General features: G+C 37.1%; 1 protein-coding gene across 1 annotated transcript in view; it reads right to left on the bottom strand.

The window, feature by feature from the left end:
- Positions 1-1,942: 1,942 nt before the first annotated feature.
- Positions 1,943-23,792, bottom strand: part of CLIC4 (chloride intracellular channel 4) — a 67,417-nt gene continuing 45,567 nt past the window's right edge. The window contains exons 4-6 of the mRNA XM_058553255.1: positions 16,571-16,677; positions 6,249-6,430; positions 1,943-5,498 (exon numbers count right to left, since the gene is read on the bottom strand). Of these exons, the coding sequence (XP_058409238.1) occupies positions 5,334-5,498; positions 6,249-6,430; positions 16,571-16,677 (454 nt within the window). The 3' untranslated portion in view covers positions 1,943-5,333. The remainder of the gene's footprint in view (positions 5,499-6,248; positions 6,431-16,570; positions 16,678-23,792) is intronic.

Below are 23,792 nucleotides of genomic sequence, written 5' to 3'. Positions count from 1 at the left end.
TTCTTTGGAGAAATGTCTATTCAAATCCTTGCTCATTTTTTAATTGGGTTGTCTTTTTATTATTGTTGTAAGAATTAATATATTCTGGATGCTAGACCCTTAACTACAATCCATATTTAGTTCCATTATCCCAAAAAGATCCCTCATGTCTGTTTGCAGTCAATTCCCACTCCCACCCCTAGTTTCAGGCAACAACTAAGCTGCTTTCTGTGTTTCGGGTGAGCCCCTCCCTCTAGTGAAATTTTGGCTCCTAAAAACCGTGAGATTGTGGGAGATTTACTATGCCTTTTGGAGGCCCTGGGCTTAGCTTCTAGCATGCCACGTGCAGCTCTGGAGTCCAGCAAATGTCCTATGAGGAAACCAGCCATGTATTTGGGGTCTCAGGTTTCCAGTGTGCTCTATAACCACGAACCTTCTGATGTCCTTTTCTCTGGTAGAGGCCGTTCTGGCTGGGCCAAACCCAATCCTCAATTCCAGGCCCAGAACCAGGAAATGTCCCCAGGGGAGAAAATGGCCAGATCATCAGTTCACTTCAGAAAGGCTTCCTCCTCTGAAATCCCAATTCACTTAGTCCTTATTAATTCCAGTTTTCTGAGGTTTAAAAATATTATTTTGGTGGGTTTTTTTTTTTTTGAGGAAGATTGGCCCTAAGCTAACATCTATTGCCAATCTTCCTCCTTTTTTCCTTTTTTCTTCTCAAAGCCCCAGCAGATAGTTGTATGTCATAGTTTTACGTCCTTGTAGTTGCTCTACGTGGGATGCCGCCTCAGCATGGCTTGATGAGTGGCGCATAGCTCCACACCCAGGATCCGAACCAGCGAACCCCGGACCACCCAAGTGGAGCGCACAAACTTAACTGCTATGCCACCCGGCCAGCCCTTATTTTGGTGTTTTAAACCAGTGTTTTCTGGTAGTTGCAGCAGGAGTGTTGTGCTGCTATTCCCCACTATCCTACCCATCAATTCCCATAAGCTTTTAAGTCTTTATATCTTGTCGGGCAAGTTTCCTTTCTTTCTGTCCCCCCTCCTGATATGTGTTGGCTATTTGGGGGGCATAATTCTTCCTTAAATCCATTTATCTAGTTCCCAAAAAAACCTATTGGGATTTTGTTGGAAAATATATTGAATTTATAAACTACTTGAAACAACTGAAATTCTTATGCTTTTAATTTCTCCAACCATGAACATGGTATACCTATCCATTGAGCAGATTTCTATCAGGTCCTTTGATAATATTTTGTACTTTTCTCCATAAAGAAATTGCACATTATTAGATTGATCCTAAATAGCTTGTAGTTTATCCTTTAAAGCACTATTTTCTAGGATAATATATTTATTACAAATTTCAAAAAGCTCAAAAAATATACATTGACCATTTTCCTCAGTTTTTCTCCAGAAGAAACCAATGTACCAGTTTATCTATTCGTTTTTAATGTGGTTAATATTAGTATATAGTAATTATATTGATTTTTGTTCCTCAATCTTGTATCTAGTAATCTGGCTGAATTTTCTTACTATTTCTAATAGTAGGTTAGTTTGGATTTCTTCTAGGTATATGCATTATCTGCAAAGAGCAGTCATTTGATCACTTCTTTTCCATTCTTTATTCTTTTTACTGACTTTACTGCATTGGCTAGGATGCCTCTAATAAAGCAGCTATGGAAAGGAGCTGGATAATACCTGTGATAGAGGGCATTCCTGTCTTATTCCTGACTTTAATGAGAGGGGTTCTGGTTCATATTTATACATGAAATTTGCTGTTGGTTCATGGCAGATGTCTTATCAGGTTAAAAAAAAATTACCTCTGGTCCTATTTTGCTAAGAATGGGTATCATGAAAGTTTTTATAAATTATTTTATGTACCTATTGAGGTGATCATCGTTTTTCTCCTATTAAATGTGCTGAATCACCCACTCGTGGAAAAAAAGTAGTCTCAAATAAAACACTTTTACCCCAAGTTGTTATTTATTTTCATGAGAAGGGGAAAAAAGAACCTTTTATGATAGTGAAAATATACTTTATTTTTTTAATACAATAGCTGCCAGCAATATACTGGTTCCAGAGAGAGAAAAGAAAATACAAGCATTCTATAATAAGCTTTCATTTGCCTTTTCAAGTAATTCTAAAGAAAATACTCCAATGCTGTTCAACGTTATGACTTAGGGAGTTGAAATTTTTTTCCATGATAAAAAATATAATTTTGATGGCCCCAACCTTGATAATTTGTAAAGGATGGAATAAAAAAGCCCACACAGTATATCAGTAATGAATGCTTTTCTCTCTTTGAATAAAATACTGATTATAACCAGTGTAAGAAATGGGTTAATCAATAAACTTGATGAAATGTGTATCAAATGTTCATGAAAAAATACATTTCTATTTCTTCTCATTTTTACCTTATATTTTCTAAAGAATATTTTAAATGCACAGAAATAAAGGCTATCTACATGCAACTCTGGAGAGATTCAAAACTCAACAGAAGTAAAAATGCCTAAATTCTAGAGCTGTTCAACTTAGTGTAAGAATAAATGTTAGAAATCTCTTAATTGTATACAGATTTCTCAAGAGTTTAAAGATAAGTTGTGTAAGCCAAAGTTACCAAGAAATAAGATCTTACATGAATTTTATCACAAAAGTCAACAATCCTAGTAAAAGATAACAGAACTGTATAGAAAATCCCCATCTGCATTAAAAAAAAAAAAAAAAAGGAAGTTATATCAACTGAAATAGCAGAGAGCTTTCCAACTGTTGAACACAAAAATTTCTCAGAACCCCCTGGAAAATAGTGAGAGCTTCCATTCAGACTCTAATCTCCTTGTTGAAGTGGAACAGAAGGGGTTTAAACAAAGGCGGAAATGATTCAGTAGTTTGTAGAAATAATATCAGATGATTTCCATTATGTCAACCCATACGCTACATGAACTGCCATGAAAACTTTTATGTCCCAAATCTCTCAAGGTTTTAAGCTATGATCTTTCCACAAATAGAAGATGGGGTAAAAAGCGTGTTCTAGAATCATCCTTTCTACTAGCTTTTGTCCATTTGCCAATCTCAATTTCATTTGACTAACTTCTCTGATAAAGTAATAAGATCTGTCTTTCTACTCAGAGAAAAATAATTCCGCCTTCATCAAAATTATAGCAGACAGATTTGCCTTCTTTGGACATCCAGAGAGACAGCAAAGTGTAATCAACAGGGTAAATTAAAAAAACAATAAAAGAGAATAAATATCCCAAGGGAAAACACCTCACAACTGAGCTTCAGAATGTTTTTCATGACTCTCTTTTGAGGAATGCAGCTCTTTCCTCATCAGCCCTCCACCCTGCACCACTTGGTCCGCGGCTCACTTGAAAGAACAGACACCCGTCCTCTTGAATCTTGCTCATACTTTACGCTATGAGGCAAGGTTCAAAATCACCTGAATGCCGAATTACACTATTCGAAAAGCAGGTGAAAAGTGATGATGGCTGCCTGTGTACTGGTGCAGACGTGACAGTTTCACCCACTGAAGCTACTGCTATAGGACTTCTCAACAGATAACCTGATAGTGCTTCTTCCTGGAACTAGATAAATCATCATCCAATATTTAATTATGAAAAGGTGGGTGCTTAAACTTTAGATCACCAATAAGGAGTTCAAAGAAAGGTAAAGCAAAGCAATCTCCCTGAGCCGAATGGATACAATTTGAAGCTTTTAAAAATCTTTCTATACTAAGCTAATTACTGATAGGTTAAAAATGCAGCATGCTTATAAAAATCGGTGCTTCCGTAAAGCCAGTGCTTACTACATGTTAGCGCATCAAAAGGGGAAAACATGGCCGTTTTAAAGCAATATACTTAAAATTTCCAAAAACAGCCTATGAGAAATAGCACTTCTCAAACAAGTTAGGTATAAAAAATTACCAAAAATGTATTATAATCACAACCACCGTCTTTGGAGTAGTACTTGCAAAGTCCATTTTTTAAAAAATGAATAAATACATAGCAAACTTTTGTTTTATTTTCACCAAGTTCCTCCTCTCTTGTTAGAGCACAAATAATTCCTGGTTTAAGCCTCCAATTTACAAAACAAACATGCAGCGTGCTATTCCTCAGTGTGGCTGCAGAAAAATTTAATTGAAGGAAGTGCAATGATTGAGATTAGGCAAAACTGTGGTTAATACCTACTCACCATAACAACTATAATTTAGTCCAAACAGAGTGAACCTTCCTGTACCCAAGTCTAACAGTAAATGGGTGTGGAATGGCAAAGCTGGTAACCGGTGTATTTTATCTTATTTTCAGTATAGGAAGGATAATGCGTTCTTTAGATTACCCACATTAAATATGCTTTAGAAACAAAATTCTACTTGATATTTTGACAAATCCACCCTACATTCCTTAGGTTAATTTCTGTGCTAATTTTTACATTACTAATCATTGCACTGCTATAGTTAAATTAATTAAATATCAGTTTATGTAGTGTTGGTTGAAAGATTAACAAATAGCAAAGTCTATTCTTACCTAAAAAGGAGCTTTTTAAAATAAAGGAAGAAAGTAATAATGTTCCAAATGAATGGCACTGGGCAAAATATATATGAAAAACCCCACAAGCAGACAGTGTCAGGTGCCCACTGGTTTCTCTTACATGGGTAAAATGCTTGAGGAAGATCTGGAGAATATCACCCCTCCCTCTAAACTTATAGCTTCTACATAGTGTGAGATGTTATAATTGGTATGAAGGATAAATGCTTTTAGGCAAAAGTAAAAATCCATATACAAAGTAAAATCTGTAGTGACTTTCTGTAGAAGGCTCTCTTCTCTGGTGGAACAGCCTTTAGCACATATCCAGGACAGACTAAATTGATACAGAATATTTTGATACAGTAGCAATCCTTTCATATACTCTAAGTATTACAAAATTCCAAAAATACATAAATATTCCTTGTACCACGCATTCTGCACTAGAGTTTGGGGCTGACTGATGAAGTCAGGGTTACTGATGAAGTCAAAAGTTGTGCCATCTATACACAGTGAATGGACACAACGGTGAGGGCTCTAAAGAGATGGCCAACTACGTCTAAAGCGAAAAGTTTGTGCCAGAGTGTCTCCAAATTAGAGGAGAGGAGGACATGGGGCAGGGGAGGTAGGCAGGGTAAAAGGATTTTAAAATAATACTGCTTAGGAGTGTATATTTAAAGATAGCTACTATACCTTGTCTATCCTTTATCCTAATCTTGAGTAACTGCATGTTCATGCAAAATAAAATTTCTACTTTATAGGAAGAAGAGCAGTCTGTTAGGAAAGCATATTCTTAGGGGAAGATGTGAAGACATCTCTCTCGTTAAGTGCTGTTTTACTTGGTAAGTCTTTTGGCTACGTCACTGTATGCTATTTCAACCTCCTTATCACTGGGACAGGTATTGGTGAACTCATCCCTGCTATAGGCATTAGTTAAGTATCTCCAGATGCCAGTCATTCCTTTCGGAATATCAAAGTTGCGATATTTTTTGGCCACCACCTGAAATACAAAGAGAACAAAAGTTAACATTTATTTTCCATGTCTTGGAAACCAGACATATCTCTGATTTTAGGGCAAATTAATTCTGTGACTCTCTGAGAACTGCTTCTATTTGAAAAGAAGTCTGTCACCTTATTCTAACTAGAGTTTTAAATAATGATAAGGACTATAAATTGCACCAGAGACTTGGGAGTGTGACAGCAACTACAAATGCCTGCCTTGGTCACCCAGAGAGACAGCCAAGTGTAATCACTGGATAACCACTTTAAAACACACAGACTATTTTAGATCTCTGTTTTTCTTGATCTTGATTTTTATTTTAATAAACACAACTAGTGTTTATTACTATTCTATTTAGCACAGTGTCTCACACAATAAATGCTCAATAAATATTTTTTGCCTTGAGTAGAAAGTCAGGTGATCACAGAACAGAATTTGATGACATAAGTTGGTGTAGCCAACTCCAATTCAGTCACCCATTACATCTTTGAATTTTTATGCAGTCTTAGAAAAAAATAAATAATATTCCTTTCTCATAAGCCTCAATTTTAAGACATAATTTTCCATTTAATTAACTATAAGGTGTGTCAACTATCACCTAAACAGCATTAAGTTACACTATCTGGGGGGGCGGTTCCTAGTCATATGTCAGAAGATCAGGAAAGTTCTGTGCACCAAGGAAGTGCTATCTTAGTAAATGAAATATTAGGTCTCCCGGTGGCAATGAGACACCACGTCCGACAGGCCTACCTTGACGATGTGCAGTTTGGGCAGCAGGTTGCAATCAGCTAATGTCATTTCATTGCCATCCAGAAATTTACGTGTGGAAAACTTAATGTCCTCCATACTATTCTCGTCAATTTCATCAGGAAGGGGAGAATTCAGATATTCATCCAGTTTCTGCAGTGTTTTCAAGAGCCCCCTCTCCAGTGCTGCAAGAAAGATGGGAATTTTATAAGGAAAACCACCCACGCCCCAGAGTAGAAGCCTTGCTCTTTCAGTCCATCACTGTGTGTCAAACGCCCACTCGGACACTAAGCACCACAGAACAAATCAGACAAGCTTCCTGCCTTCCTGGAGCTTGTTTACACGGGGCAGGGATGAGACAGACAACCTTGTTCAGATAAATATGAAGACAAGCATGACAGGTTCAGATAGTGCGATCTGTAAAAACTTATTAATACCTAAATGCCCCACGTACCAACACAGTAAGGCCCAACACAGTTTATGTTTAAACTGGAAAAATGAGTGAGAAAAGGCAAACCTATTATTTCAAATCTAGGGAAGAAAAACTTGCTGAGTCAGAGATTCTTGCTCTCAATTTTTAATCCTGCTCCCCTAGAAATATGTGGATTTATCACCATGAAATGTGTTAAGAAACTCCAATACAAACAATCCAAGCAGAAAGCCTGGAGTTTTTGCACTGTCTTATAACACACAAGAAGCCAAGAATAGCACTACCTTATAATAACATGAAAAACACAGAGGTCATGTTAGAGTTCAATTTACGATACTGAATTGGGGGCCTCTTCAGCCAAACACATTAAGATGCTATAATTGTTATGATGCAGAAAAGTGGGACGGAGCTACCCCTGTATATCCAGAAAGTCAAGGTTAGTGACCCTCAGCAGAGAAGGGGTGGAAACATCATTAAAGGGAATATGAAATAACAACAGACAGATCTTCTATCATCCCTCTTATCTTTTACCTTCCCCATCCACCATCACCTCCCACTCTCAGAACAGAAGAGCTCACACGAATGATCACAGCACTTGGCCATAAAAGAAAGTTAAATATCACGAGGTGACAATTCATATAGTTATAAGTTTGAATAAAGCTGGATTTACAGAAAAAAGCAGTTTTATATGCTGCCTCTTAGATATTTCACCAGCAACATAAATATATCCTAACCCAATACCTCTTCTTCCAAATTGCTCCCACCCACACATCTGTTGGTGCCTTCATAGTAGTCCAGACAACAGATGGTAGTCTTAGCCAGGGAAGGGGCTGTATGCATAAAAAAGGATGAATGGATTTTAGAGGTGCTTAGGAGACAAAAACCGACAGAGCTCGGAAACCAAATGACTTTGAAAAGGAGGACAGATGTATTCAACAAAATATAAATTGAGCCCCTACTGTGGGCCAAGTCGTGTTCTAAGCATCGTTAAACTCACTGTTGAATAAAATACAGAAGGGTCCTACTCTGAGTTTACATTTTGAGGAATGAAGTACTACAGACAAGCTGGCCAACAAACAAACGATTGCCAGGGTGAAGGCTGGTGCATGAGACGTGCTTCATTACCTCTAGTGATGCTTCTTTCTTTCAAGTCTACTTGGTCCAATATCGGTACAGCTTTGTTAACTTTCTTTTGGTTAGCATTTACACTATCTTAACTTTCAACTTTCCTACATTTATTTATATATATATGTATGCGTGTGTGTTTCATATATGGGCGGGCAGTGTGTACTCATTCTTGTACATAAGCAACATTTTTAATCCAGTTGGCAAACTTTGTCTTCGATTTGGAGTATTTAAATCATTTAAATTTAATGTAATTACTATAAACTTTGGTTTAAATCTGCCATCGTACATTCATTTTTTATTTGTCTAACCTGTTCTGTGTTCTTTTCTTCTTTCTTGCCTTCTTTTGGATTTTTTAAAAATTATTATTCATTTCCCCCTCTATTAGCATGTTATACATTCTTTTACTAGACTTTGTTTCCTTGACTTACTAAAGTTTAACTTTTACCACTTCCAGGATAATGCAAGAATCTTAGAACACTCTAACTCCAATAACTAACTTCTCTCCTGTCCTGCATGCTACTATTGTCATGTGTATTAATTTGACATATATTTTAAATTCCACAAGGCATTACTGTTTTACACAGACGGTATTCATTTATATTTTACAATATATTTATACTACCTTTTGCTTTCCCTTCCTTCTTGTTTTCTGGGTGTTCATCTGAAATCATTTTCCTTCTGCCTAAAAAACTACTTTTAGTATTTCATTTAGCGTGGGTCTGCTGAGATGAATGCTGTTGTTGTTTGTTTGAAAATGCCTAGTTTGCCTTCACTTTTTTTTTTTTTTTTTTTTGGTGAGGAAGACTGTGCCTAAGCTAACACCTGTGCCACTCTTGCTCTATTTTTCTTGTATATGGGACACCGCCACAGTATGGCTTGACGAGCAGTGCATGTGTCCACGCCCAGGATCCAAACCCGTGAACCCCGGGGCTGCCAAAGTGGAGTACGCAAACTTAACTACTACAACACCAGGCTGGCCCCTGCCTTCACTTTTTAAAGTTCATAAATAAAAAACTAATGTCTTAGTCATTACATTATTATGGTATTTTTTAGCTGAAAAACTTGGTGAACATATGTTAAGAGAATTCATTCTCAGAGCAGCCATGGGACTACGAAGAGCACATATTCTCCTACTTGATAGATAAAGAATAAAGGAGCAGAGAATTTGCCTTATTCCCAACATCAAAAAGAGACCTGACAACTTGGAATCTGACTTGTTGTAACTACTTGGAATCAGAAATTGAATGGTGAATTTTATTTATTTATTTTTTTTTTTGAGGAAGATCAGCCCTGAGCTAACATCCATGCCAATCCTCCTCTTTTTGCTGAGGAAGACTGGCCCTGGGCTAACACCCATGCCCATCTTCCTCCACTTTATATGGGACACCACCACAGCGTGGCTCGACAAGCAGTGCATCAGTGCGCGCCCAGGATCCGAACCTGTGAACCCCAGGCCACCGGAGCGGAGTGCGCGCACTTAACCGCTTGCACCACCGGGCCGGCTCCAGAATGGTGAGTTTTAGAGGTTCACAGAAAAGGCAATAAAAAAAACCTGACTGGTTTCACAAGTATATGGATCCAGAGCTGTAAATATAAATGTCACATCTTGAGGCAATAATAAAATATTTGGATGTGCTTGCTTTCACTTTTGGAGAATATTTCACTGCTTATGGAATTCTAATTCACTTTCTTTTAGCTCTTTGAAGATCTCATAACATTGTCTTCTGGATTCTACTGTGTCTGTTAGAATCAATCCTCAGTCTTACTGCTTTTACCTTGAAGAGCTTTCTCTCTGCCACTTTTAAGATTCTATCTCTGGTTTTCAGCAATTTGACTATGATGTATACAGGTGTAGTTTTCTTTATTTTTTGTCCTGCTTGGGTTTTGTAATGCTTGGCTCCAGGGCTCTTTATCTTCCATCAGTCTTGGAAAATTCTTGGCAATTATCTCTTTAACTAGAGCTTCGACTCCATTTTCTCCTCTCCTTCTGGGACTCCAGTTACACATATGTCAAACTTCTTCATTGTACTCCACGTCTTACACTCTTTTCTGTGTTTTTCTGTCCTTTTGTCTCTCTGTGCTTTCATTAGATATTCCCTTCTGACCTATCTTCCAGTTCACTAATTCTTTCTTCATCATTACCTAATCTGTTAAATTCATCTATTGAGTTCATAATTTCAGATATATTTTTAAATTCTAAAACTTCCATTTGATTCTTTTTTATATACCTAGTTCTTTACTGAAGTTGTCTGGTTTGTTCTTTTACTTTTGAATATATATGTTAAAGTTATTTAAAAGTCAGTATCTGATAACTGAATACCTTGCAGTTTTTAACAGGCTTTTAAAAATGTATTAGTTATGTTCATCCTTGATTTGGGTACTTTCTATTACTGTTAGATTTTTAAAGCTGTTAAATTTTTAAACTCAGGGCTGGTTTATCATAAACTAATAGTCTACTAAATCATAAATTTCTTCCTTCTAATTCTTGTTATTAAATTAATGCATCAGTCTTGCTTCCCCAATCATACTATATGTTCCTTGAAGGTGAAGTCTGCGTCTTGTGCTTCTTCTGTATATCCCCTAAAATTCATGGCACTCTACCTAAGCACATATTGGACACTTGGTCAACATCTGGCCCAAACTGAGAAAGGCCAATAATTAAGCATAAAAGCTTTGAGTTTCTTAGACATATGGAGAAAGTTCAAAAGGAAATTAGGTGAAGCTGCAGAATAGACACTTTTAAAGTCAGATGAGTGAAGATATTTGTACTTGAACATTATACCTTTGTGGGAAGCTAAGAATGAGGCAGGGACTGCCTACTGTTATAGAACACAATAGCCATTTTAAAAAGTAAAGAACTGGTAATATTTTTTACTTAGGTAAATATCAAACAAGTGGAATGTTTTATGTCAAGTGATAGACAACAACATCAAGACCAAAGAACTACCAATTTTACTAATAAAAGGTCACGCTAGCCATAGCCAGGATCAGCTTCGTTTATTCCTTAGAGAAAACAGTACAGCAGTAGGGCACTGGAAACCAGTAAAATAAAGCTGAGGAGTTAGGAGAGCTCAATTGCAACTGGAGAAGTGACAGGGAATCAAGCCATTTAAAAATAAAACATATAAAAGCAAGAAATATAACCTTTTATTAATTACATACAAGCTATTGATAATACACATAGTCAGCTGAAATGTAAAGTTTATAAATTAGCAAGAGCAATGTGAGAAACAGCTAGGTTAGTAAGGAGTCCAGGGCATGATGAAAAACTTTTCATGGTTGTATTAAAAAGGAAAAAAGGAAAAAAGGAGGTAGTGGAATCTCAGGACTGTCAAAGAACAAAGATTCAATATGCTTCCTATCAAAAGCAGTGAATACAGAATAAATACATATTAGTATAAAGACTTGTACCTTGATCAAATTACAATGTACAGCATCACAGTCTGTAAAGAAGATAATATTGCCTGAATTCAAACACTGAAATAATGTCTCAAATGGCACTTGAGTTATGGTATGGCAAGTTTGAGCAAGTTAATGATCTTCAATCTGCTCTAAATTAGTCCTTTTCCTGAATTAATTCTCACATGTATCCAATAGACAAATAAAATATCATAAATTTACAAAGTTTATAACATACAACGCTTATAATCCTAGATGTAAGACACAGACTAAAATTAAGAAGCTAGCAAAACATTATAATTACTGTTCTTTCCATAATTTTGGACTTAGCAAAGCACCTGTAATGAAGTTGAATTGCTGTACCTGACTAGAATGTTAGTGTTTTTTCATAGTTAAGAATATCAGCATAAAGAGTATATTAACGAAAACAAAGAATGCTGCAGTAGTTAGATACAATTTTTATGTATCAACATAAGGAAAAGCCAACAATACAAAGAAAAACAAAGGTACCAAGAGGTACTAAAGAGCATCATTCAAGGGACCAGCCCCGTGGCGTAGCAGTTAAGCACTCATGCTCTGCTGCTGGCAGCCCGGGTTCAGATCCCAGGTGCGCACCGATGCACCACTTGTCAGGCCATGCTGTGGCGGCGTCCCATATAAAGTGGAGGAAGATGGGCACAGATGTTAGCCCAGGGCCAGTCTTCCTCAGCAAAAAGAGGAGGATTGGTATGGATGTTAGCTCAGAGCTGATCTTCCTCACAAAAGAAAAAAAAAAAAAAGAGCATCATTCAATAAACATAATAAAGTTTTGAAGACAAACCATCATAAAGGAATTTGAAGTTCTTTAAAATAAAGAAAATGTCAGGATTAACCACTAGAAGGCAGCAGCAGGCCATCAGAAAGTAGCTCCTTGTCTTTTGTAATTAACAAACAGCGCTATTACTCTCTAATGCCCCCGCTGTAGTAATGCTGGTATCTCCAAGAAAGTATTTCAAAAGATCTCAAACAAATTAGTAACTGCAATAGAGGTCATACAATCAGTTTTAAATTATGAAAATCAAAACACTCTTTTTTGCCTATGAGAACACAGCAAAATTAAAAACAGTAACACACACACAGCCTCCAGGGTCAAAAGTGCGGGGAAGTGAATGCTTTCACGGTAGTGGGAATATAAACCAGTGCAGACATTGGAGAACAAAATTTTTTGACCTAATTGGAATCTAGCACAATGACATTCACTGGCAGCATTGTTTGTCATAATAAAAAAATTTGAGACAGTCTAGAAGTCTATCAACAGCGAAATAGTTAAATAAAAATCCATATTAAGGAATATTAAGCAGCATTTCTAAAAAATGAGGTAGATCTATAGTTTGATATAGAAGGATTTCTACCACATAATACATGAAAAAGACAAGCGTAGAATGTAAACATACATAAAGGCACATTTACGCACAATGTTTGCAAAATTACATAGAAAAAAGAAGGATACATACTAACTGTTGAGGAAGAGGTTCATGTATCATGTGCTTAAGAAGGGGCATTGAAATTGTATTATATTTATTTCTATACTATTTTAATTTTTCAATAAGCATGCATTACTCTTTTTTTTTTAACACTTTATTTTTTTTTTTTAATTTTTTTTATTTATCTATTTTTCCCCCAAAGCCCCAGTAGATAGTTGTATGTCATAGCTGCACATCCTTCTAGTTGCTGTATGTGGGACTCGGCCTCAGCATGGCCGGAGAAGCAGTGCGTCGGTGCGCGCCCAGGATCCGAACCCAGGCAGCCAGCAGCAGAGTGCGCACTTAACCGCTAAGCCACAGGGCCGGCCCAAAGCATGCATTACTCATTAACTGTATAATCTAAATGAGTAAATGCAAGGCAGAAAGCATTCAATGTAACAAGTATGTATCTGTTGTAGAAAAACAACACAATTCACAATGAAAAAAAATTAGAAGAACTTACATGGATAAAGCTACATTTTAAAGCTACTGCTAGTTTTAATAAAGGGTAATCTTACATAAACAATTTTTTTTTTTTTTTGAGGAAGATCAGCCCTGAGCTAACATCCTGCTAATCCTCCTCTTTTTGCTGAGGAAGACTGGCTCTGAGCTAACATCTATTGCCAAACCTCCTCCTTTTTTGTTTTTTTCCCCCAAAGCCCCAGTAGATAGTTGTATGTCATAGCTGCACATCCTTCTAGTTGCTGTATGTGGGACGCGGCCTCAGCATGGCTGGAGAAGCGGTGCGGCGGTGCGCGCCCAGGATCCAAACCTGGGCTGCCAGTAGCGGAGCGCTCGCACTCAACCGCTAAGCCACAGGGCCAGCCCTAAACAATTTTTAAAGGCCAGTAACACATCAGTGGAAAACAAGGAGAGGTAATGAGTATTTAAAGATGATTAAATATACAATTCAATAATACAATAATGAACAATGATGAACAACCATCCTCTAATTCCAAATACTTTTCCAGAGAAAGAGATGGAGGGAAGGAGAGGTGGAGACAAGGAGGGAGGGAGAATGAATCTTGAATAAAAAGGAACTAGTCAGAACCTATAGATACCTTGCCTCCATTCAAAAATAACAATTTAGACATTATGGAATATGCCTTAAAGCATATAATGGCAGATTTCATCACTGCTAAATTCATGGATCTCTTAAGAATATTATAAATACCAGTAGACTAATAAATTATCTATTAGTTACATTTGGGAGCTTAATAAATTATGTAAATTAATGAAATCACAGAATTGGAAAAAACTTACAAGATCTGGGACAGGTCATACCTAACCCATCTCCATAAAAGGAATTACCCACTAATTTCTCTTTTAATGCTTCAAAAGATTACACAAACTCTTACTCCCAATCAACTTAGACATGTTACCAAAAGAATCATATATTTATCTATCCATCTATCTCTCTATCATGTGTTTCCCTTTATTTTATTCTTTAAATCTTGTTTGTTTACTTTGTACCCCAATCTAAGCATTGGCCCTTCTGTTTCACTTTCACTAACCCAATACCATAGCATCTAGGCATCTACTCTCTTACTTAGAATTAGGTCTTAAAAAGTCTTAAACGTCTCCAAACATATTGGTTTTGCAAAATATTTAATAGGCTGGTAAAAGTAATCAAAGACTTGCCCACTCTGATGTGTCATTATGTAAAATGACAAATCCATCTCCAGGTAAATTGTTTATTGTTTGGGTGAATGAGGTGGATCGCTAATTTCCTAGGCTTATTTAGGGCATTTAATTGCACTAAACAGACAGATAAGACACCTGCAACAAACGTACATAAGGGAGACCAATTAAGCTCCAACCTGATTTGGAATATAGTCATAAGTTGCTTAATGACAGGTATACATTCTCCAAAATGCTTCGTTAGGCGATTCTGTCATTGTGTGAACATCACAGAGTGCACTTATGCAAACCTAGATGGTGTAGCCTACTACACACCTGTGCCAGTCCGTGTCAACCTAACCAACTTTTAAGCACATGACTGTATTGTTTTCTAAAGTCTCATGGCAGTGACAGGCCCCGATGGAGGGAAGTTGCTTAGCAACTGGAATTCTTATTTACTAATAGGTAATTTAATATAAAGCCTTCTAAGGTATGCACTGTGTAATCCATTATGTTGTTTGTTCTTATTGGTTACAGCATTCTAAGAAGAGTAAGCGTAGGTGGCTATTCAAGACAGTACAAATTAATTGGAAAAAATAGAATACAAAGTTATACTTAAATGAGTCACTTTCTCCCCTATTCTCTCCCCGCTACCCCATCCCCCAAAGCAACTGTTTTTTTAAAGCAAAGGCATTTTATTCCCCTCTCCTCCCCACCACGTGTCAAAAGAAATTCAACCACCCTCCAGCTTCCAAAAGCCACAGGGAAAAATAAAAACATACTGTCTCTAACTAAGAGAGTTCAAAGAACTATGCAGCAAGGGCATCTGGGTATAAAAGGATAGTTTTATGAAAAGAACAGTCACCTGCATGACAGAAGGGTAGAACAGAAAAGATACTGTCTGTGGACAGGAGGGGTTCCTATAGAACTGTTTACTTAATGCATAAAATGCTGAGACAGAAACATTAGTCAGAAAAAAAGCCAATGACTAAGGAAAACTGCTCCCAAACCAAGGCAGCTACTGGAACACATTTAATAGACATAAGCCAGGCCTGGGCACTACAGCTTTTCCTTTCTTTCCCTTCACCGTAGAAAAACATTTCATGCAGTGAATATTATTCCAGAAACCACTGAAATTCAATACTAAATTATAAAGCGCTGCAATTTTAAAATTTAATAATCAGAATACAGTAGCCCGAATAGCTTGGAAATTTGCCTACTGAAATAAAAGAAGGAAATCAGCAAGTGTTTCAATTTTTTACAAGATGTTTCTTCTTGCTTAACCAGCACTGATATTTTTTCCCTTTGGTATTCTTGTTCATTTGCTGCCAATACACTTCTACCCAAAGGAACCCCACCCAAGCTACCAAACTGTCTAAAACTATGATGGATTAACGTGTCTTTAGGAACTGGCTTTTTGGTTATTGTTGTTATTTTTAATTAAACACTAATGCTCTCACTATACAGTTTTCCCTAGAGAGAACAAAGCTTAACACCCCAAAGAGAAGAAAAACGGAAATTACTGAATGGTACAGTTAAGACAAGGTTCACTAAATAGCATCTCTTTCCAAGAGGTTTCCTTTCACTATACATAAGTTTGGTAAATGCAATAATAAGATAGTGTCCTTTAAAAAGTAAAAGAAGGAAATTGCATCTGTACTACCTAAACAATTTTCACCATGAAAATATGACTTGAAATTAAAATCCTAGTTTTAGGATACAGAGATTCAGAAGGCTGGTGAGTCTAAATGCTCTCTTAGAGCAACTCCAAAACTTGCTCTTTAAGGGTAAGTAGCACATAATCCACCCAGGCTGATTTTAGGCTGCTGGCACCCAACAATAAACAAAAGACTTCGTAATAGTTTAAATTAAGCTATATCAATCTATTCCAAACCACCACAACCACCCAATCCATCCTTTTTGATGCACCGTTAATTCTTTGCCTAGCTCCCTTCAGAGTAATTTCTAAGAATATGAGAACAAATTCATTCAATAGACATTTTATCACAGACCTAATATATGCGAGGCACTGTTCCACTAGCTAGAAACATAGAGAAAAAGCAACTTAAGGACTTACCCTGATTTATCATCAAATCCCTCATCAACTCTGACAGGCAGTTTTTAATACTTACGAAACGTCTGGCCTCCAAAGTATTCATTTATAATCACTGTCATAATAGGGTTTTTGGGGATTGTTTTTTGTTTGTTTGTTCTTTGCAATGGTAATTCAATCATTTGTGTTTTACCTTCATTAGCCTCTGGCCTTGAATTCTTGATATATGCAGAGAATTTGGCAAAGATGTCCATTCCAGCAGTATTTGATTCTGGGTGTTTTGGTGAAAGTTTTAAGTACCTAAATGGAAAAAGTGACAATAGATTATATATCCTCCAGAAATACATTAGCATAAGTTCTCTCAATCAACAAACCATTGTGCTAGCAGTTACTAGACATCTTTTAACAGTTACTACTCTAAGAAATGCCATCATCTGTTTTCTATGATATTTTTAAGATGTGTTTTTTCCTTAGGAAACAAAGCTCTGCACAGTGCTTTTGTTCACATATTAATATTCTTGGCAACCAAAGGCATCCGCAGTCCACCTCCATTTTATAAATTAGAATGTGGGGAAACAGTCTACTTGTTCAGAGACTTGTGCCAAACCCAGGGGCGTCTTTTAAAAAGAAGTCTAGGGCAGCACCATCCAAGAGAACCTTCTGTGATGACGGAAATATTCTATATCTGAATTGTCCAATACAGTCACCACTAGTGACATGGTTATCTGACTATGAATTTAAATTAACCACAATTGAATAAAGTTAAAAATTCACTCCCTCTGGGGCCAGCCTGGTGGCGCAAGCGGTTAAGTGTGCGTGCTCCGCTGTGGCGGCCTGGGGTTCACCGGTTTGGATCCTGGGCGCGCACCGACGCACCGCTGTCAAGCCATGCTGTGGCGGCGTTCCATATAAAAAAAATAAATAAATAAAGTGGAGGAAGATGGGCATGGATGTCAGCCCAGAGCCAGTCTTCCTCAGCAAAAAAAGAGGATTCGCAGATGTTAGCTCAGGGCCGATCTTACACACACACACACACAAATAAATAAAAGAATTTCTTCAAAAAAAAAAAAAATTCACTTCCTCAGTTGTACTAGTCACATTTCAGCTGTAGAGCTTTCTCAAATAGGAATGCCAACAAGATCCTTGGTATGCCACGCACTGAAGCAGCCCTGTGCAGCAACACCCAAGAACCTGACAGCAGCAAGAGCCTAGGCTGGTCAAGTTATCTTGATCATCCACAGTAACTGAAGGACGGAAACAGCAGGAGGCAGATGGCTCATTTCAGCCCAACACTCAGGATTTTCCAACATCGCCCTTAATAGTAAGGGTGGCACTGAGCAACAGATAAATAAGAGGTCAGGAATTTTGCTAACAAGTGCTCTGTTGTGTTGTTACAAAGTTTTTCTACTTTGAAAAGAGACATTCATGACACGACAGCTTTAAAAAAACACACACACACACAAATATGTATTTTACATATTTAAATTTCAAACACACGTACTCAGTGTATATCTTTTCCTCAAATTGGAAAATACACGTGAACAAGCTCGGCTCTTGACTTCTCCCTTCAGCAGAGCTTGCACCCGCTCCAGGGAGCCGGGCTGGAGCAGTTCACACTCTCAGCACCGTTTTAGGGAAGATTCTTCAGCTTAAAGGCCCTGCAAAATTTCACTGGACGATGGACTTAAGGGCAGTAAGACTTTGGAAAAAATTCTTACATTAGACTAGTTATTTAGATTTATTCAAATATTTTAAGATGCTGTCTTGCCATTTTTCTTTAAATCAAAAATGAAAGTGAGGTATTTTTAGAAAGAAATATAGTTCAGTTGCAAGCTGTAGTTTCAGGTTAGTTTTTATATTCATATATTTTAAATTTACTATTTCAAATTCATGAGGAGATATATTTTCTAAATTGGACATAGTACTATTGGTAAGTAGAATATAAAATATCTATTGCGGGGGCCAGCCCAGTGGCCTAGTGGTTAAGTTTGGCTCGCTCCGCTTTGGTGGCCTGGGTTAGGTTCCCCGGCGCCGACCTACACCACTCATCAGCAGCCACGCTGTGGCCACAACCCACATACAAAATAGAGGAAGACTGGCAACAGATGTTAGCTCAGGGCGAATCTTCCTCAAGCAAAAAGAGGAAGATTGGCGACAGATGTTAGCTCAGGGCAAATCTTCCTTTTTAACATCTCTCAATTTTTACGCTTAAAGATTTCTCTTATAGGGGCCGGCCCCGTGGCTTAGCGGTTAAGTGCGCGCGCTCCGCGGCTGGCGGCCCGGGTTCAGATCCCGGGCGCGCACCGACGCACTGCTTCTCCGGCCATGCTGAGGCCGCGTCCCACATACAGCAACTAGAAGGATGTGAAACTATGATGTACAACTACCTACTGGGGCTTTGGAGGAAAATAAATAAAAATTAAAAAAAAAAAAAAGATTTCTCTTATAAACGAAATTATTTACATAATGAATTTTTCAGTGAACAATTATAGTAAACGAATTTTACCTGAGTTTATATATATGTAATATACAGGTATATATTTTTTCCTCTTAACTATAGAAAACTTTACCCTCTCTCTCTCTTTTTATCTTTTTCTGCCTGAGCTGAAACAGTTAATCCCAGGTTCAACATCCCTGGATTTCCCTTGACTATAAAAACAACCAGCCTCCAGTTTAAATGTTTTCACCGCTTGTAATACAGTACCTTCATTGACTCAACCCAAACAAAAAATAGTGCAAGGAACATAAGTGCCTCTTCAATACATCTATGTCTTCCTCTAGCCTAGTTTCCAAAATTATTCTTTCCACAACCAATATTTAGCTGTACCAACTTTTCCTAATGAAGTAAACTTTGTAATTCTCAAAATAACTTACATTCCTGTATGCTTGAATTACAGATCATTTATATATTCATTAGTCATGCATATATTCATTTATCTAATTATTAACTACTATGTGTCAGGCATTGTACTAAGTGCTGGGGATATAATGACGAGCATATAGAAGCATACTTACTGGTGACCTATTTTAATGAACAGGTAAGAATGAAGCAAGATTTGCAATCAGCCTATCCTTATTCATATGGAAATAGATGCTATTAGAATTCTTAAAAAACACTGTTCTCTAAAGTAGATTAAACATGCCCTATTCTTCCCCTCCAAGACAAACCATTAAATTTGTACTATTAATTTAATGCATACAATACTATAGCTACAAGAGATCACTCACCTCAATCTCTCATTTTGCCTAAAAGGAAATGATATTACAGAAAGCTTATAGACTTGGTCCCAAAGTCACTGAACTATTTAAAAGTATCATCGAACTAAAACTCAGATTTCTGTCCCCAGGTCCAGTATTGTTTTTGTTTTTGTTCTATTACAGACCAGGTTCTCGCTAAAAGATAAACCAAATTTGAAACCAGTAGGTCCAAAATCAGCTGCCAGCTTTTTTTTGCATTCCCCCCAAACACTGGATTTTAATAATTCATCCATTATTATTAGTTTTAGCAAATAGCTTGATAAAGCAATAATTTTCAATTATTGTGAGCATTCATTTCAACATCTAACAAAAAGAAGGCAAATAATTAATAAAAGGCTGTGTGTCAACAAGAGAAGAGACATGAGCATCCAGGGTATTTAGACTTTCAAATCAGTGCTTTATTCTGTATTATATCACAGGCTATTAACGGTAGACTAGCTAAGAATATTTCCACCCTTTTTGGAAAGATCTCAGACATTTTCTCCTTTCTCGGGTTTATAAGTATAAAGGCTGGTTATACAGCCTACTAAATTATCCTCGTAAATGCAGCTTCATCTGTATTTCTCATTTTTTAAAAAAAGCTTAATAATACTTTCTAGATCTCTCTTCCAAAATTACCCAGTTTCCTTCTATCCTTGTATCAGTAAAGTTAGCCAAGTATACAGGCCTGCTTCAGTTAAAAATCCAAGTTTCAAAGCTCTTTTGAAAAAAACTTTTTATTTATTTAAAGTAGTTCCTTCATTCAAGCACGGGGAACTAAAAAAAAAAACACAAATACTTTCCCCAGAGGAGAAGAAACAGAAAGTTTCTTCTTTAAAACCTATTTCTTCTTTAAAACCCAGAGTTAGATAGGCCAGCAAAAGTTCCTTGATTTAAGCTTTTCATTAGTCTCTAAATTCTAAACAACTCCAGAGAACAGTTGCCTGTATTTATATTTGTCATGATTAAATCAGGAAGTGTTCACATAAAAACACTTTGTTCTCAGTATCATCAAATGCCAAAAATATGTTATTAGAAATGCTAGGTTCTAGTCTACAGCTTGTACAACTCTCTGCCTTTTCTCCTCATCCTATCTGGAAACAAGAAGGCTTACACTCACTGTGAGGAGGAGCAACAACAGCTAAGGACCTGAAGACCTTCTTGTCCTAGAGGGGAAAGGCTGTGAGCCAGGATGGTCCCTGAATGCCCTAAAGCAACAGAGGAAAGGAAAAGGGACGCACGTGGTGGTCCCAGAAACACTTCCTCCTCCCACTCATCCTCCAGGAACCATTCTGCACGACAGAGACTGTGCTGTGTGATCAGCATTTCACATTACGGGTTGCAGAGCCCACCAGGGGGAAGGCACTCCCAACACAAACATGCTGTTCCAATGCATATAAATAAAAATTCACCAGAAGTTAACCCCCACCTACTTTTTAAAAAAGATTCATCGAATTAAGTTTGACAACCACATTCAGTCCCACTTGCTCATCACAGTCAAGTAAACTACCTTTGATTTCTCTCCTACCCTTCAATTTTGTTCTCATTAAAGCACAATCCCAATTAAAGACTTACAGTTTACCTCTTCTATAAAATCCAAATGCAATGAAATGAGAAAAACAAAGAAGAGAATAGAGGAAACAGGTTTTTTAAGTCATATAGACCTGGCTTTGAAAGTAAGTATGCCAGCTCTGCCACCATTAACTGTGAAACCCTGGACAATTATTTGGATTACCCATCTTCTATTTCTTCATAAAGTCTTTGAGAAGATTAACTGAGATAACCCATAAAATAATCCACAATGCACCGTGCATGGCACCTAATTGGCACTTGAATGTTAGTTAATAACGGCAGAGGTATTAGCAACATTAAAAACACGCCCTTCTGTATAAAGTGAAATTTTAAAACTGTATTTAGAAACTCTCTTCAAAATATAAATTACAAAATAAAAACAAGGAAAATACCCCTAGAGAGAATTTAGCACACTGTAAACCCTTCATAACAGAAAGATCTCCAGGTTTTAAATTATTTAAAGTGAAAGAAAAGACCATCTCTGATTAGACTATCTCTGTGAATACACCCAAACAAAATGGGGCTGAAATTTTTCTATATAAGAAGCAAAGTGAAAATGTATATTTTGAAGGTCCAATTCAAAAAGCTATGTCCTACAGAGCACTGGATGCCAAGAAACCAGAATATTTTGATATTAGCTCTATTTCTCTTAATGTCTATTCCCTCTGAAAAATATAACAAGGAGGAATAATGAAAATTCTTTATTTTTGTTGTTGTTGCTCCTTGTCATTGAAGAAGGCTAGAAGAGAATACGAAAAAAATGTCCATTAGACTAAAATGGTATATATGTTATCAGCACACTGATTTCAAAAACTTAAATATCCTTGGAAGGATTTACCCAATAAACACTTCAGACAATGCTTTAAAACAAGATACAGTTTTCTTCATAGAGAATGAAAGTCATTCAGACCGCTTCTCAATTTATAATTTAATGTTGATACAATGATCTACAGTTACACGAGAGGAAGATCACTTTCATCAGTGTCTGAGGACAAGTTGGCACATATTGAACTTTCCTCAGAGCTGACGTACTTTTAAGAATAAAAAGGGATTGGGCCGGCCCTGTGGCTCAGTGGTTAAGTGCGCGCTCCGCTACTGGCGGCCCAGGTTCGGATCCCGGGCGTGCAACGACAGCACCCCTTCTCTGGCCATGCTGAGGCCGCATCCCACATACAGCAACTAGAAGGATGTGCAACTATGACATACAACTATCTACTGGGGCTTTGGGGGGGAAAAAAAAAAGGAGGAGGATTGCCAATAGATGTTAGCTCAGAGCCAGCCTTTCTCAGCAAAAAAGAGGAGGACTCAGCATGGATGTTAGCTCAGGGCTGATGTTCCTCACAAAAAAAAAAAAAAAAAAAAGAATAAAAAGGGATCTAGTTGGTTCTATGGTGCAACAATCTTTCAAAAGTTATTTCCACTAAGTTGAATGCATGTTCATAATGGTTCCTTACGGATGTGTATAAACCTTCAATTTATATTTTACAAAGATCCCAGTTTTGGTTCACTGATAATCTAATTATATATCTGGTCTGGAGGAAAAGTCGAGATATAGTTTATTAATGTTTATTTTATATATATATTTATTATATTTTATTAATGTTGGTCTGCAGAAACTTTACTAGGGATAGGAGGAAGGTTTGGACTCCTGGAAAGCAGAGATTAAAAAAGTTTGAGACTCTTAGAACAGGAAAGAAAGCAGAGGAGAAGTTTTTAGAATAAAGGATTAAGAAAACAAAATTTTAGGCTTAGTACAAGATTGCTAAGGAAAAGGCAATAACAGATGGGCTAGTTGTAGACAGAGGCATCATTATTCATACTTCTAGCAGACTTCCTGCTACCAACCGCAATCCTGCATGCTAAGCTCCAGCCATACCTCAGGCCCCCAAAAGGAACACTACTTATTCAAAATTATCCTTCGGCCTGGAATCCCTGTCACTCTTCGTTCACTTGCCGAACGCCATTTTTCTTTTTTAATTAAAGCTTAATTCAAGTGTCATCTCTTCTCTAAAGCCTTTCCTGATCCCACTCACTTCCCCACACCACCACCACCTCTCCCTCCATGTGTGACTGTGCTTCTTGAAGGCAGGAACTGTTTTTCACTATTGTATCCACAGGGCTTTGTTGCACAGGAACGGTTTGCAGAATGAATGAATGAATGAATGAATATTAACTAATTATTTTAGAAGCCTCGGACCCAAAATCCCATTCTTGGGAAATTTATCTGGATATGGAGGGTAAAAGTCAAGTTAACTAGCAAGAAAGCCTTGGGCCAGAGGAAAAGAAATACTTCAGGACAATGAAACTGGAAAAGCCTAAAAGAAACCAATAATGCTTTGAACCTATTCCAAAATTACAGTATGATGCAAAACTGCATATTTGCAATTTAGGTAACTCTCATTACAGTACATCTATTCCTCAGTTGTATCCCACATTATAGGAAATAGTTGAGTACTTTAAAGTCATTAACCATGTGGGTTAATATGCAGAACCTGGGACACTAAAACAACTCAAAGAAATACATAAATAAAAACTGAATTCCAGGACACAGTTTAAAGCGTCAACTCCCTTGAGTGGTAGCTTCAGAAAGTTACCTTTAAAATGGC

The sequence above is a fragment of the Diceros bicornis genome, chromosome 13 (genome assembly GCF_020826845.1).
Source record: "Diceros bicornis minor isolate mBicDic1 chromosome 13, mDicBic1.mat.cur, whole genome shotgun sequence".
In the NCBI taxonomy this organism is placed as follows: domain Eukaryota; kingdom Metazoa; phylum Chordata; class Mammalia; order Perissodactyla; family Rhinocerotidae; genus Diceros; species Diceros bicornis.
This window is presented reverse-complemented; position numbering and strand designations above follow the sequence as displayed.